The sequence below is a fragment of the Chinchilla lanigera genome, unplaced genomic scaffold (genome assembly GCF_000276665.1).
Source record: "Chinchilla lanigera isolate Chin_1 unplaced genomic scaffold, ChiLan1.0 scaffold00061, whole genome shotgun sequence".
In the NCBI taxonomy this organism is placed as follows: domain Eukaryota; kingdom Metazoa; phylum Chordata; class Mammalia; order Rodentia; family Chinchillidae; genus Chinchilla; species Chinchilla lanigera.
This window is the reverse complement of record NW_004955462.1, coordinates 1,147,384-1,161,539: the sequence shown is the minus strand read 5'-3', so window position 1 is coordinate 1,161,539 and position 14,156 is coordinate 1,147,384. Positions and strand designations below refer to the sequence as shown.

Below are 14,156 nucleotides of genomic sequence, written 5' to 3'. Positions count from 1 at the left end.
TAAAGCTAATTTATGGAGGGGCTTAAAATCTTTTGTGCCAGGTGCCGGGGCAAAAATACGAACTATTGTCCAAGTGAGTCTTATTACCAGGGGATTTATGCAGAAAGGCTGGACTTTCAGGCTGTTTAATTGAGGCTGCTTTGAGCTGTTCTTGTAAGGACTTCATTTGCTCTTGCAACTTCCTTAATTCATCTAAGGAAAATAAAATATATTGACATAAGAACACTGTGGGAAAAAAATTATACATGAGAAAAACACTAGCAATATTCTTGTTATCCATCCCTTGCCCCAAACCCTGAGGCTCACAAGTTACATAAATTTCTAATATTAATTTTATACTGATTAATTTTTAATACTGATTAATTTTTATACTTCCAAGAGGTCCCCCAAGAGAAATAAACTTTTTAATTTCTAGTAGTCAAGCCTCTAGTACTTGTTAAGAACTTGTACTACTGCAGATGTCATAGGTGCACAATGATAGGTAACACATTTTAAGGCATCAAGAAATGATTGTATTTATTTTGTAAACTGAAATATCATAGCTAGCAGCTTCGGTTCAGGAGTGGTCCTCTGTTCCAATAGAATGTGCAGCAGTCCTTGCCTGGCCTTGCCCTGGCTGTACATGCACATAAATGCCCAAGCACTGTAATATTATTCTGTAACAGGCATGAAGAGTGCCAGTGCGGAACATCAACTATGGCTGGCAACAATAGCAGGAGGCCGACAGGTGCTGAAATGCTAAACCTAAGAGTTTCACCTACCAACTCATATATTATCTGCACTCTTGAATCAGCAGCTATTGTGATGAAAACTGTCAAACTTGTGCTCTTTATCTATTTAGCATGAGGATATTAGGGAAGGCAAATGGTTGGTTAGGGCACCTTGCAGCTGCTGATTGGTTTTCTCTTGATTAGGGGCAGGAGCAGGGAGGACATTGTTTTCAGCTGGTTGCAGGACAGGGCCTTCCTCATCTGTTAAGTCCCCCACATCTCCAAAGAGAGTGGCCAGATTTTCCTTCTGGTCTCCCGAGTTTCCTACGTCTCCATCCTCAGCCTCTTCTGTGTAGGATTCACCGTCGCCATCAGCATCAAAGAGCTCATCATACTCGTCAGGTCCACCATCCTCCTGGGGCAAGCAGTTCCTCTCCTCTGTATGACAAGCCAAGGCTGACTGGTTCTCCTCCAGCAGGGCTGTCAGCAGAGATAAATCATCCTCCTCCCCTAGCAGCAACAGAGGAGAAAGGAGAGAAATTAAGCCCACCAGAGAAAAACTGCTAATGCTGAGAAGAGCTGACTCAAAGATTCAATGTTAACGTGGCAATTAAAGTGAATCTAGAGGTTCACCATTTTGCCTGGCAGATTTGTTGTTCTTTTTGTGCCTCTCTTTCCTATCCCTGGGAGAAAGGACCAATATTTGCTTGGTGACTACAGTGAGTCAGCGTGAGGAAAAATGAAGCCTAGGATGACTACACTTTGGTTCAAGCTATGTGTGGAGAAGTGATTTCCAGTGGCCATTAAGTCCAAGTCAGCAAGATTTGGGCACAGGTGCACTTTGCTGGTCTCAGTGTACAGAACTGATATAACTGAGGTGGTTACAGGCACATGCCTACTACACTATTGTGCATTTTGGTATAAATGCAGACTGTCACAAGGGCTGTGGGGCCTAAGTGGCTGATGACTACAGGAAATAGTCTACAGTGGCTGAGCTGAGCAGCTGAGAATAAAAGCGTGTTCCAACATTTCCACAACTCTGTGTCTCTTCTTTGGGCTGCCCGGATCTCAGGTGACCCTCCCCAGTCACCTGAGAACTGGTGACAAGACAGCTGGCACAGAGCAGCAGGATTCGTCACAGGCCAGGCCATGGCAGAAGCCTCTTCAAGAGTAAAGCCCACAGCAGAGTTAAAAGAAAAGACATGTGCTGCTTGTCAACTGTGTCCAGAAAGAGTGCGTGCTGCTGAGATAACAGATCCCTGACGAACAGAAAGCTCAGGGCTGGAGAGACCGAGCTGCTGCTGTGCAGGAAGGCCCAGCGGATAATGACAGAGAATCAAGCAGGCAGCTGCAGCGCAGCGGCCACGAACGTGCAGGAGAGCCACGGTGGAGCCAAAGGCGGGAGGGAGCCGCCTCCCTGGGCTTCAGGCCTGAGCATGGAGTCCATACCAGAGCTACAAGCAGAATCTAAGCCTAGGTCAGAGCCGGAGACAGGCCCAGGGCCCAGGCTTAGCCGCTACAAGGAAAGCAGCCCATGACAGATCCTGCCCAAATGCCTGATTGACGGCTCCCAGAGCCAAAGACAGATAAGTTTGGCAGTGTGGTATTATATTTTTCTTTTAAGACAAAAGCTGTTAATGGAGAGGGTTTTTTCCTCTCAACTAAAACCACAGTATTGGGTTTAATTGCAGTGTTGGCACTCGGTGATAAATAGGTGGGTTTGGGTTGCAGTTTGGCACTCGGTCTCTAAAAGGATGTGGGATAGCTGCAATTGGCAGTCGCCAAGAGACAGTGGGCAGATCCAGAACTAGGAGTGAGCCCAAGGCCAGTGGAGGAGGTAGCTACGGTGTAGCTGCAAAAGACTCTGAGCAAGGTGGTAAAGAAACAGGAGCCAAGCAGATGAGAACTGCTGAAGGATGTGCCATTAACCCTTTCAAAGCAATTACGCTCCAATCAGCAATTCCAGAAGGGAAAGCCTACCCCAGGGAAGCAAACGGTTGAAACCCAGGCCATAACCTGCAGGACTACCTGGCTCTGCGGATGCCAGGCAGGTGTTTAATTTTGATTAGGAGCAGGGCCATGGTGTTGAGGTAACAGGAACACTGGAGGACTGGGGGCCTCACAGTGTGCTTGCTATTTATTGGCTCCTAACAAATGTGTATCATGTGCTCACTCTAGTGGACACGAGACAGACCGCAGCCTGATTTATGGCAATCCTGTTAAGTTCCCGGTAAGACAACCTGTGGAGATGGCTAGCAGGGATGTACCATCAAAGTAAAACCAGTTACTGTGACCGGGTGTAGGCTGTCTGTGCCTTGAGCTTATACTGGGCACAACTCTCTGGTACCTGAGGACATCCTTGGGGTGCGCCTCCTCCAGGGCTTGAAGTTGCAGGGACAGGTCACCTCCACAGGAGAGGAAAGGCAAGGGACATTCACAGGGTTACTTGCACAGCCCTACTGTGTGTGGTGGGCTGACGGCAAAGGACTTCGCTGTATGGACAGCCCCGTGTGATATACAGTTATTTCACTGTGTTGATGATATTACATTAACTCCTGATGCTCTTGCACACTGCTTGTGGTCTCCAGCTGCGCCGGGCAGCATGTAGATGGGCCATCAGTGAGGCCAAGGTGTAGCGACCTAGGCTCTCTGTCAAGTTGTGAGAGCTGTCTGGTCAGATGGGACAGAGGCAATGCCAGAGCATCATGGGTGAAACGCAGAGGTGTCCTCCCCTAACACAGTGAAACAGTTATGGACTGGCCTAAGGCATCTGGGATATCGGGGGCCTTTATTCCCCATTTAGCTCAGATCTTCAAATCTTTGTACAACCAGAGTTAAAAGGGGATAACCTGAAATAGGGCGGAAGTTGCCAAGCAAGCATTTGGGGTGGCACAACTGGCTTTCCAGCAGATATATACCCTGCAGGTGGCCGACCTTGGACACCCCCATGAACTGAACACTCATGTAATCACTGAGAGCTTTGGCAGGGGTTTGTGGCAGCACAGATGGCTGTGCATGCCTTTGGGATGTTAGTTACAATTATAAAAGGGGATGGAGGTCCACTATTCTCTCATAGAGAAACAACTAGCAGCTGTATAGGCGGCCTCATAGGCCTGTAAGTCAATCGCCAATGTGGCCCCCATAAAGGTACAAGCAGCCACGTAGCCACACTCATAGATACCTGTCCTTGAGACAGGGATCACCTAAGCACCGAAGCCAGCCAGACAGCATCAGAGCGCAGAGCACAAGTGCCCTGTCTGCTGAGTTACACCGGTGTTAGTGCCGATGGAGTACACAGATGATGCTGCACCATCGTCCCATCTACCGGAGGAGCCAAAGGAAACCCCTTACAAGGATGTTGAGACTTCTTTTAGAAGATAAAAAGGTAAGCAAAAAGCACTCATATTCCATCACCCAGAATTAGCCACTGTTAACATTAACATGAATTTATAGGTAGTCACAATACTAGGCAGCTTTAGAAACATTTACATTAAAAGCTCCATACTGTATGTATTATTCTGTACCCATCAGTCATTCAACATAGTTTGTAAATTAAATCCAAATTAAAACATATAGCTCTAGTTTATTTCTTTCAATTATTGTATCATAGTCTGTATTTTCTTTTTTTTTTTTTTTGAGACAGGATCTCACTATGTAGTCCAGGCTAGTCTTGAACTCACTATGTAGCCCAAACTGGCCTTGAACTCATGGCAATCCTCCCATCTCAGCCTTCTGAGTACTGGGATTACAGGCGTGCACCACTACGCCTGGCTTCATATTCTATACTAACACTGCACCATTTTCCAATAAAGGATATATGGTGTACTTCCAACTTTTTCCCACTACTAAGTATGTTGTAATCCTATGTGCATTCTCTTGCATCATGCACAAGCACAATCTTGAGATTGTGTCTCCAATGTAGAGTTGCTGGGTTGTTGGGTATACTGTACCCATTTCCAATTTCACCACATCCTCCCAAATTGTTCTCCAAGTGGAAATACTCTCACCAGCACTGTAAGCAAGTAATATTTCTACTCACCAATATCTTAAAATTTTGCCAAAATGATTTTCAAAAGCATCTCACCGCTTTGGTTGGCATTTCCTGGATTACTAGAGAAGGTAAAAGTTGCTTACATTTACTGAAGATTTCTCATTTCTTTTCTCCCCAACCCTACCACCAGGACGAGGGAATGAACCCAGTGAGCTACATCCCCAGCTGGCTTATTTTCCATTTTGTGACACAGTCTTGCTCAATTGCCCAGCTCAGCATGAATTTAGGATTCTTCTGCTCGGCCTCCCAGTGGCTGGAATTATAGGCATCTGCCACCACACCCAGCTCATTTCATTGTGCATGCCCTTTCCCAATTTGGGCAACATTCCTCTATAAAATCAGCTATTTAATGTAAATGTTAAGGACATCGGACCCATTCCCCTCATCTGAAAGAAAAGGGCTAAAGAGTCAGAGGGTAAGAGCTTGTTCAGGGTCACAAGACAGAGCAGGTCACTACAGAAACCTATCCACTAGATCAGCATACCAACGTCTTTTCTACCATCCTACACTCCCTCAGCAGAAAAAAGAGAGCCAAGAGCCAGGCTTAAAGCCCAAAACAGTGGTGGCTGTCTGTATCAGTAGGGAGCTGTCTATATCATTGAAAGCTAATGGATTCGCCATCACTGGCCTAGAACAAAGGACAAATCTAAACCTTACAGTCAGATGTTATATAATAATTAGTGCAAATTGCCTAGTGAAAGAAAGACTCCATTACCAAGCCAGGTGTGGTGGCACAAACCTACAGCTCCATCACTTGGGAGGCTGAGGCAGAAGAATCAGCCTGGGATACATAGGGAGTTCAAGGCAAGCCTGAACTACATATTCAAACATTGTCTCACACAAACAAGCAAACAGAAGACTCCAAGTAGTAGTGAGGAAAGAGAGAAGATGCAATCCCAGCTCCCTGTGCTTCAGAGATTGCTATAGTCCTGCAGGTAGCTACCTAAGAGGCTTCTACTACCTCTCCTTCCTAAGCTGCCAAAGACAGTACATCCCTAGAAGCCTTGGCCCACGCCCTGGAAGCCACAGGTAGATAATGCTGCCTGGTGACCCCACCCTCTCCCACCTCAAGCCCACCTTCATCATGAGATAACCAGGGCTTATCCTGTGATGCCTCCCACCCCTGTTTACTTTGTGCAACATCAAAAGCCACCTATTCTCATGTTATGCTGACCCCACCTTCCTGCTTCTTCATTCCCAAATCCTTGGGATCCATTCTCTGGAATTCATAACCTACTACTGGCAAGTTTCCCTACATCCTCAGTGACCCCTACACCAGAAATCCGGCTGTTCCCGAGTGGAAGTTATTCACACCTCACACTGCAATGTCACCTACTGTTCCACGCATACTGTCTGTGTAAGAAATATCTGTTGATCAACTTCAGCGTCCTGATGTCTTTGGTGCTTACTGCTGTCTCTTTGGGACCATTCACCCTTCTTTAAGACCATAGCTCCTCTGATGTTTGTGACACCATATTTTGCCTTTAAGAACCTCTCCTGGTGGGTTTCACCGATCATCTCCCTCAGGCCTGCCCCCAAGTGGTCCGTCTGCTCCACCTCTAACTGCTACCACCATGTTCAGGCACTTCACCATCCCTAAGGATGATCAGCCAAAATCTTGTCCCTTTCAGTGACTCTGTCCCCAGCATCTTGGCTATACACTGCTAAAGTCGTTGCTTGTCAATCTCAATAAAGGTACAACTGCACCAATCACTGCTCTTGATTTCAAGCATTCCGCTGATCCCCACAGTCTACCCTTCCAGCCCACTCACTCTAGTATCCTACCCAGCATTTCTTCAATGTGCTGAAGATGTCCGACCTGCTGAACTCCCTACAAGGATTTTGCTACCCACCATCGATGCCCCTCATGTCCTCACTTTGGACCTATCACTGCAGTCACTGCTTTCCAAAGACTAAATTTCCTGCTTTACTCTCATGCGGTCATGGTCCCTGACAAAACCTGACCCTGATTAAATCCAACCAACTGCCATCTCCACACCAGCACCCCAGCTATGAATGTTGCTGCAGAAAGACTCGCTGCTGTGCTGATTGGTTGACTTTAACTTTATGTGCATCAAGACCAAACAGGCATCCAACACAGCTTAAAATCCCACACTTCCCCCATACACTTGCTTCCCATTCTACACTTCGCACTGTCTCTTCTCAAGCCCTCTATACCTCCTCCTATTTACTCAGCCTATTTACTCTTGGCTGACAATCTTATTATCTGTTACAGGAAAACAAAACAAACAAAAAACCCAGAAGCAATCCCCTCCCTCATCTTTCACTACTAAACCTGAACATATGTTCTTATCTTTCCCTCCTACGACAACGAACAAAGTGTTTAGGTACAGCCAGTCCCTCCATTTATGTGTTGGATCCCACCTTCTCTAGGGTCCAGCTTCTCTAGGACTTCACTGTACAGTTACCAAACTCTTCTGCATCAGGAATTTTTCCCTCTCTTCTGGAACCTTCCTGTTACTACACAGTTAGTCTAGTATCTCTCATCTTACCAACTACCTGACAAGGCAGTTTTTTGGTTTTTCTTGTTTTGATTTTTGATTTTTAAAAACACTTTCGTTATTATCTTGATTCCTTTACAAAAATGAAAGCAGGAAAAATATTCAATAGTGAACTTTTTAATTTCCTCCATATTGGCTAAATTGTGAGACTGCACACCAATCAGCTGAGGTTTTCCAGCTAGATACCATAGTTTCTTAAGAGAGCACATGCCCATGAACCTTATTTTAGTGTCTATCTCGTAGAAAAAAGTTATACTTTGTATTACACAAACTACCCTGTGGGTAATTTGGTGATTTTAGGAAACAGGAAACTATCATTAGACTATAGGACAGCCAGTTTCAGGTATAACACAGTGTGATGAATTTCAACATTTGGTTTTACTTTTTTTTTTTTTGAGACAAGGTCTTACCTTGTATCGCAGGCTGGTCTTGAACTTACTATGCAGCCAAGACTGGCCTTGAACTTGCAGCAATCCTCCTGTCTCAGCCTCCCAAATGCTGGGATTACAGGTATGCACCACCATGCCCATCTGGTTTTACTTTTTTAAGGGCAAAAGTGTATTAAACTTGACTTTTAAAAAGATCTAGATGCAGACAATGGACTCAATTATACAACCAGAAAAATAATGTGTTTTCCTTGTGAAAGTCCCTTTACAACCAACACAGTCATTTTTGTGCTGCTCCAGGCTAAGCTTTGCTCATTAAGGTAGTATCTCTTTACTGGACATTACGTACGCATCCTTGAAAAACCACCCCAATTAGAAAGGGCTAAAAGAATTTAAGTTTGAACTAGACTAAAACCACTTCAACAGATGTCCACACAAGTGAGTTCTGAAGTCAAAACTGCTTTGTTCAAATCCTTGTGACAGTTTGACCAATGACTAAACATCCTTGATTTCCTATGTATCAAATATGATAGCCATGAGGATTAAACCAGTTAATATACAGAAGGCCCTTACAGCAGTGCTTGGCACAATTTAAGAACACGCCAACTAGTGGTATTAGGAAAGAGAACTGCATTTTTACTATTTCCCAGTACAATGAATAACAAGTGTGCGCATCAAAAGGTAGTTTTCCATGAAACAAAAGAGAAATTAAGAAAATGGCCAGGCCTTACCATCCATCATCAAGATAACAGTTGTACCAGGAACTCTGAAGGAGTATCAGGTGCTCAGGAGATGAATATTGTCAAACCTTGGCTGTGGGAAATCAACATTAGAAAAGTCACCCCCAAGTCTTCCTTTTTCTCATGATGCACATTCAACAAACAGAGAATCCCACAAGTGTTACGGGCTCTAATCTTAGGATTCATCTAGGATCTGACATCTGTCACTCCCTCTCGCCCCTTGGCCAACATACCCTCTTCTAGTCCATAAGCGGCCCTCTTTTACTTGTCTTTACATTATGTTTACAAAACTCAGTTGAAGCATGGTTCATACGATGCCAGGTTACACAGAGGAGGGTAAACCGTGGACAAAAACTATTGGGGCTGCTCTAAACATTAGAGCTACTATCCCATTGTATTTATTAAAATGCATCTGATGTCTACCAGCAGCTTAGCGGGTGATTCTACTTAGCTCCAACCTTGGTCAGGATTTTAATTCAACACAAGCCGGCAAGGTGAAGAGGAATACTTAGCATAGTTAATTAAACTAGAGCCAAATCATTCTTTGTGTTTGCCTTTTTTCCCTGAATGTGACCTTTAAAACTGCAAGGTTATTACTTAACTTAAGTGTACTCTAATGACTTTGCTAAGTCTAATGTCAAATCAGTCAAGGTGATTCTTTTTATTTATCCAACATTTCCAAGGACCCCACCGTGTGTAAACGCTATTATTCACTGGGGAATCATCTGCTTAAGGGGTAGGAGCAAACTTTCTTATTTCCAGTCAGCCCCTCCCCCAGCAAACCTGTGCTCTCTCTCTCTCTCACTCTCCGAAGAGCACCATGGGTTCAACCTTCAACATATGCTTTAAGTTTTCCCCTTCTCTCCAGCCTCACTGCCAAAACCTTAACACAGGCCGCTGTGGGCGGCTGTGTAAGCCTCCTAACAGCCTCTCTGCACACGCAGTCCACCCCGCGTGCTTGGGGGCAGTCATCTTTCCTTCCCTAGTAATCCTTTACGAATATCTATCAGACCACGGTATTTCCGTAACTGAATTCTTTAGTTTCTCCACGGTCCGTAGAACAGAGCCTGGGAGGAGGTGGGCGTCAATCGATTATTTGTACTTCCTCCTCTGTTCCATCCCATCCAGCGCCACCCATCTCCCAAACTTGTTCCAGCCTGACTAGCTTGCTTTCAGCTTCTCGCCGGCTGAAAGCTACTACCTTGCTGCTTTCAGACTTAAAGCTCTCTGGCGCCCCTCATTCTTCAGTCCCCTACTTCTGAGGCAGGGGTCTCACTACGTAGCGCAGGCTGGCCTCAAACTCATGGGGACCCTCCTGCCTCAGCCTCCCGAGTGATATTGGGTAAGACGGCCGGCGGGTCTTCCTTTTTTTAAGCTTGACCACTCCGCCCTTTAGGTGAAGGCCCCTCTCCTCGGTCTTTCACTTGACCCTCAGCCCTGCCTTACTGCTCATTGTCCACTACCGAGTACTTGTGTGTTATCTGTTGTCCTCTTTATAGAGTGCAAGGCTGGAGAAGGCGGATGAGTTTGGGGCCCCGTAATGAGGGTCTGCATGCAATAGTGATTAGAGACCACGAATCCAAGGAATGAATGAAGTCCAGTCAGCACGCATCTGACAAGCTTTTTCAAAAGTTACTGTGCTCTTGAAAGGAAGAACACTGGCTCTCCAGTCCCGCGCCTTGGAGCCTTCCCCACCACGCACCCGGCCGGCCCGGCTGTGTCCGGAGATCGCCCAGGCTGCCTCCGGGGTCCAGATCTCCCCAGCCAGCCCTCGAGGGCTCGCGCCTCTCGCGCTCACACTACCTCACGTCCTCTCACAACCGCGCCAGACCCACCTGCGCCCAGAATCCGCGCTTCCTACCTGGTGCAGGAGCTGCTTCCCGATCAGTAGCCGAACCCGCCAAAATTCCAACCAGACTCCGCCCCCTCCATCTGTCGTCAGACGCACGCGGCCGGAGGGCCTCGCGGCTTGGCTACGTCAGAGTCCTAGGAGGTGCCTACCGGGTGGAGATAGCGAAACAAGGCCCCGACAGAGAACAATCTGATTGGCTCACTCCATCGAGCGCCATCTTTGTTGAGGGCAAGAGAACTTCCGGTCGGTGAGCAGCTAGGTAAAATGGGGTGTATGGCGCCTCCCAGGGCCAGGAAGTTTAAGACCTAGAGTATGTTTATCTGCGGTCCAAACTAAATTCCTGACCCTTTCCAGAAGTATTAGTCTTTCTGAGACCCGTTTTAAATTTCTATGAGGTGGAGGGTAACAATGAGGTAGGGAAATCTGGGTATTTTTACACCACCGTAAGGCTGCCCTCAAAACTGTCCCGTGAGGTAAGTGATTATAGAAGTCTCAGCAAACTGGATGATCATCACACTTAGATTTCTGCCCTTGTGTCCACTTGAGATGTTTGGACTCAAAATCAAGCAAAAAAATTCTGTCTATCTTTAACTTCAACCTTCAGGAAGTCAGGTATCTAGTTTGCGTGTCATCATCTGTACAATGAGGATATGGATGACAATCTTTGATTCAGAAACCACTATTTCCAGAGTAGCTCAAAGTCCATAGACTGAGAATCACAATTCGTGTCAGAGTTCACAAAAACTTATCAGCTGGCCATATTTTTCACAGAACATTCTTTAGTAAAATTCAGACCCCAGTAAGTACTTATATTTTAAAGTACTTGTACACAATTCTAGTAACAATTTCTAAATTCAGATAAATGCAGGATATTTATCTTCTACACAGTTTCAAAGCAGAAAAATTTTAATGGATCCAGTTACCATTTAGAGGGTATTTTTTTCCCCCTCTTGCAGACACTATTTAGGCACAGCACTCACCGGTATATTTCATGTAAGATAGTATTGCTACCCGCTCCATCTGCCTTTATTTCAGGAGAGTTAAAACCAGCATTAGAGTAAGTGGAAAATAAACAGTTTTAATGTCATCTACACTGATTTTTTTCTGTGTCCCAATGGAGTATCAAATGCTCCATTTATGACCTCAGCACTATTATTTGAGCCTGTTATACTGACCCAGAAATAGGACTAATACCACTTTTCAGAACTGCTAGTCTTAAAAAATTCACAGAAGTGGAAGAAATACAGTAACAGAATTGAAGAAAGGTGTTCAAATGTTCCACTGAATTTTACTTACATATTTATTTATTTATTGGTGGGCAGGGTCTCTCCATTTGTAGTGTAGGCTGGCCTTGAACTCCCAGCAATCCTCCTGCTTCAGCCTCCTGAATGCTGGAATTACAGGTGTGTGCCACCGCACCTGGCTACTGCATCACTGCATTTTAGTTACAAGGGTTCATCATAGGTTTAGTCTTAGCCATTATGCAGAAATTCCTTGACCAGTTTTGATTGGACATTCTGAAATTCCTTTCTTGCCCTTGATCTTGCTGATCCTCTTTGCATCCTATTCTATTTGAGGGGTAGGAAACTACCATTCTAAGTCCTCAAAATTTCCTGACTGGGGAATCAATTTTTATTGGAGTTAGTTATAGTGGCAATTTGGAGGAAAAAAGTAAAAGCAATTTTGAGGATTTCAATGAGATACAGGACTCATCGAATGTGGAGATGTTAGGGAAACGGTTTAGAATGGCTGACAGATTTCTCATTTATGTAATTGGGTGTTTTCCAAGGCAATGTTTGAAGAGAACATAGAATACCAGAACATATTTAAGGGAGGTAATAGATTAAATTTAATAGATTAAATAGATCTTCTATGTCAGATTCTACTGGCTACTCTGACATAGCCAGTGGTTTCTAAATTTAATCTAATTGATTAAATTTAATAGATTGAGATAATAGATTAAATTTAGATTAAATAGATACTGATAAGAAAGGCCCAAAACTATCTTGATCTCCAGTGTAGAGTCCTAAGGAGAGGTTGCAGTCTCTTTAGAATAGAGGGAAGACTCACAAACTAAGTTTCTCATCATCAACAACTAATCTAAAACAGTCTATATTGCAGTAGTTCTTAAACTTTGTGGGGGTGATCACAAATATTTCTCATTTGTAAAAATGATGATGATAGCTTTTTCCTCTCTGAGAAATAAGCACTCACACTGAAGATTTTGAATTCCTTCTCAGAGTTTCACATATTTTCCTAAAGCCTATCAATAGTCACTCCTCCAGTTAAGAACCTTTGATGCTGACGGCCAAAACTCTGAGGAGCATAAACATCTGAAGGGTTAGTAGGTGAGGTAAAGAAATGCCAAAGTGAGCTGAACACTTGCAGCCAGCATGGTTAGGAAAGTGAGCCCCCCTTAGCTAAGGCCAGAGGGACCCTGGCCTGGACATGCATGTCACATGGCTCCATTTTCATCCTCTTCCAGCTGTACCCTTCCCCACAGAGGATGGCACCAGGGCTGAGGAGATATACCCACCTGATCCTGGGTGCCCCTTGTAGCCAACACTACTTCCTGGGACCCTGGGATTTTTTATTTTAATCCAAATAATCTAAGCCTACTTCATGGGTCTGTGCAGGCCTCTTCCTCTGGTCCTTCTATGGAGTGATCCCTTTATCTAAAGAGTGATGAAGGGTCAGCTACTTGGTGGTAGGTGGGTGGGGGTGAAGGGAGCCTCAATAGCAAGTTTGGGTGTCTCCACAGTTGATAGACACTTAGAGGAGAGAAACCACCAAATGCAGCCCAGAACTGAGCTCTGATAGAAAGAGAAGCAAGGCTGGGTCCCCTTTCTCATGCTGATGTTTGTGTGAAACCCCAAGAGACGAAACTGTAAACTTCAACACTGCACAGATGGAGTACATAGGCTTCAGCTTATATTCTTGTGCCAGGTTTTCTCAGTATAGGAGGTGGACCTGCAAGAAAATGATGGAACAGTATGCAAAGAAATGGTACATGTCAGAACCACAGAGCTGTCCCTCTAAAAGGTGGTCCCTGGTCCAGTAGCATGAACATCACTTGGGATCTTGTTGGAACCTGGGCCTAATGCCAGACCTACTGAGTCAAAAATCTAGGAGGACCCAACATTCTGTGTTCATCCTTTGTAATAGTTCATGTCTTTATAGCTATGATCTAAAATGGTAGAGTGCATCAGAATCGTGGGGGGACACTTTAAAATATATCACAAAACAAGAAAGGAAAGCAAGTAGAAGAGAAAGATTGGTCTCTAGCCTCCTTGGCGTGAATGCCCTGTAAGATTACTTTGTTAAATAACTCCCCTCACCATCCCCTCTGAAAGTCTTTATTCCCCATATCCAGTTACACAGGCCCTATCTCAGATTTCTCAAACCCATTATCTCCTCTGCATCCTGTCAGGAACTTCTTTAGGCACTCATCATTTTTCTTTTTAACCTTCTATGGGTCTATTTTCAACCTCACCCACCTCCAATCCACTTCTCTTCTTGCCTCCGTTTATAACAAAATCCTGGCATGTTTTGTCCTTAATTAAAATTCATCAGTAGCACCCCAGTTCCTATAAATTTCAAACTTCTTGCCATTCAAGAGTTTTGCTTACAGACTTGACTTTTGTCCTCTTTTTCACTAATCTCAACTCTGGCCTTTCCCCTACTGAAGCAGGCTTCCTTCTAGCCACAAGGAACCATTCCTTCTTCCTCAAATACTCCAGGCTCTCACATGCCTCAGAGACTTTGCATATGTGGAGTCCCCTGCCTGGAATGACTTCAACCACCTGGTTGGCTCCTATTCATCACTAAACTCAGGCCAGGCACCCCTCCTTTGTGAAGCTCTTCTGGACTCCCTGAGCTAAGCATTTGGTTTTTT

General features: G+C 44.8%; 2 protein-coding genes and 1 long non-coding RNA gene across 4 annotated transcripts in view; 1 reads left to right on the top strand and 2 right to left on the bottom strand.

Moving 5' to 3' along the window:
- The window catches only part of Mcm10 (minichromosome maintenance complex component 10), a 35,439-nt gene extending 25,062 nt beyond the window's left edge, over nucleotides 1-10,377 (bottom strand). The window contains exons 1-4 of one of the 2 annotated variants that reach the window (XM_005398088.2): nucleotides 10,271-10,377; nucleotides 8,401-8,482; nucleotides 882-1,220; nucleotides 88-192 (exon numbers count right to left, since the gene is read on the bottom strand). In XM_005398088.2, the coding sequence (XP_005398145.1) occupies nucleotides 88-192; nucleotides 882-1,220; nucleotides 8,401-8,410 (454 nt within the window). In that variant the 5' untranslated portion in view covers nucleotides 8,411-8,482; nucleotides 10,271-10,377. Of the gene's footprint in view, nucleotides 1-87; nucleotides 193-881; nucleotides 1,221-8,400; nucleotides 8,483-10,244 lie in introns of both variants that reach the window. The other variant, XM_013521441.1, reaches the window with a different exon arrangement.
- A 279-nt stretch (nucleotides 10,378-10,656) lies between these two features.
- LOC102009472 overlaps nucleotides 10,657-14,156 on the top strand; it is a 5,320-nt gene continuing 1,820 nt past the window's right edge. Inside the window, exon 1 of the long non-coding RNA XR_263087.1 lies at nucleotides 10,657-10,734. This is a non-coding gene — a long non-coding RNA (uncharacterized LOC102009472). The remainder of the gene's footprint in view (nucleotides 10,735-14,156) is intronic.
- Nucleotides 11,249-14,156, bottom strand: part of Optn (optineurin) — a 52,174-nt gene continuing 49,266 nt past the window's right edge. The window contains exon 14 of the mRNA XM_013521444.1: nucleotides 11,249-13,231. The gene's annotated coding sequence lies outside the window, so the exon portion shown is untranslated. The remainder of the gene's footprint in view (nucleotides 13,232-14,156) is intronic.